Consider the following 1891-nt stretch of genomic DNA (forward strand, 5'->3'; position numbering starts at 1 on the left):
TTTTTTTTTTCTGTGCTCTGCAGGCAGTATGTTTGATTTTTTTTCTCTTTGCTAACACATATTTTGTAAGTTCTTTCTTATGAGTATTTTTGACTCTTTAATAATACCTTAGATATAAGTGTTTGCCTAAGTTGCATGATCGGTTAGAGAAAGGCCAGATCCCTTGTAAGAGAGATGTGCAAGGGATGGATGAGAAATTGGTTTGTCAGTTGTAGTAGATATGCAGTCACTTCCTCAGAGTGAGTCCAAGGTATGTCAACAGCCTCTCATTAGTCAGGCAATGCTATAGCTATTTGGACCAATAAGAAGCACTGTTTGAAAGGATAAAGGGACTTTCTTTGTTTAGACATGATTTGCCACTGGACTGGGGTATCTCTGGAGCAGAAGATTCTAACAGAAAAGTGTCAGTATAGGGGTCTGAAAATGGCTCAGTGGGTAAAGGTGCTTGCTTCCAAAATAAAGACTCAACTTGAGTCCTTAGGACCCAGATGGTGGAGGGAGGAACCAGCCTCTGTAAGCTGTCTTTTAACCCCCACATGTACCCGACAGACAGCTCTCTCTCTCTCTCTCTCTCTCTCTCTCTCTCTCTCTCTCTCTCTCTCTTTCTCTCTCCTCTCTAACACTCCCCCCATACACTAAGTGTTAAAAAATATAATAAGACAAATTTTAAAGACAGTATCAGTAAGGATGAGAAAGGCCGAGACACTGTTACAAAGCTGCCTGTGTATTGCGTGCAAGTTTAGAAATGGAGACAGAGGCTAAGGAACAGGAGTGGCCATGGCTGGTCAGGGCCAGGTGGGGGAGGGGTCGGAGGGAGTCATTCTTCAACAGATTGCATAAGTGACAGCAGACAGCTGTTCCACTTCTACTGGGAACTTGGAGTGCTGCTTAAATAGTACACAGCACTCTCTTGCTTCTATATTAGGAAAGACTAGATTCCAAGAGCAAACTGGGCCCAGGGGACGTGCACTCTCTCCTTTTGAAATGGTAGATGTGGAACCCATTACACACTAGAAGACTAGGAAAAGATACTCAACCCGATGATTAGGATGCTGGACCCCTTTGATCTGACTACATTTGAAGAATCTCACTTATTTATGAGAGGTGAGTTTTGGATTCCTCCCGAAATATCCCTTCCAAAGCACAGCCCAGACACTCTGGTCCAAATCAGCTGGCAGGCAGGATCACATACCCACACAGAGGCTCACCCCAGGGAGAATTACATCTGCCAGATGCCACGTCTGTTGTGAATTTGTTTAAATACTTGTGTGCAGTTTAAAACAGGGTGAAAACCTGCACGTGGAGTTGTAACTGGAGTAATCAGCTCCAGCAGGGCAAGGTAACTCTGGAAGGGATGCAGGACAGCAAGNCGCTGAGTCCCATGTGCTGGATCTGGAGCGGCTCAAGTACAGTGCAGGCCAAGTCACACACNGCGGCAGCGGCGGCGGTGGCAGCTGCGGCGGTAAAATCCCACCACTGGAATGCCCCTCTCCAGATAAGGGAGGAAAGAATGCAGTTAAGAATCTTATCATTCAAAATACCTGTCCCCAGGGACCCGCCTGCCAGGCTGCACACTCTGGCTGCTGACACGTCTGCATGGGCTCCGGCTTGGCCTCAGGGTCACACATTCTATCGCTTAATCGATCTTCGCCAAACTGACACCAGACCTGGCGGTGCTTATGCCCTTTCCCACAGGTGACCAAGCACTGGAATGAAAAGCAGAGGCCATCAGGGTTGCTTGTGATCAATGTGCTGGAGCCCGTGGGGGCTGTTCTCCAATGAGAGCAGGTGGCCTCTTCCCGCCCCCGGCCCCTCCCCACTGCTGAACAGCAATGAGCAAACACACCCATTGCTCTCCACTTCCTTTCATCCGGTTCTCCTTTCTCCTTTC

General features: G+C 47.9%; 1 protein-coding gene across 1 annotated transcript in view; it reads right to left on the reverse strand.

Moving 5' to 3' along the window:
- Positions 1-1891, reverse strand: part of Adamts9 (ADAM metallopeptidase with thrombospondin type 1 motif 9) — a 170842-nt gene that overhangs the window by 95874 nt on the left and 73077 nt on the right. Inside the window, exon 19 of the mRNA XM_029478238.1 lies at positions 1542-1706. Within this exon, the coding sequence (XP_029334098.1) occupies positions 1542-1706 (165 nt within the window). The remainder of the gene's footprint in view (positions 1-1541; positions 1707-1891) is intronic.

This window comes from Mus caroli, chromosome 6, assembly GCF_900094665.2.
Source record: "Mus caroli chromosome 6, CAROLI_EIJ_v1.1, whole genome shotgun sequence".
Taxonomy (NCBI): domain Eukaryota; kingdom Metazoa; phylum Chordata; class Mammalia; order Rodentia; family Muridae; genus Mus; species Mus caroli.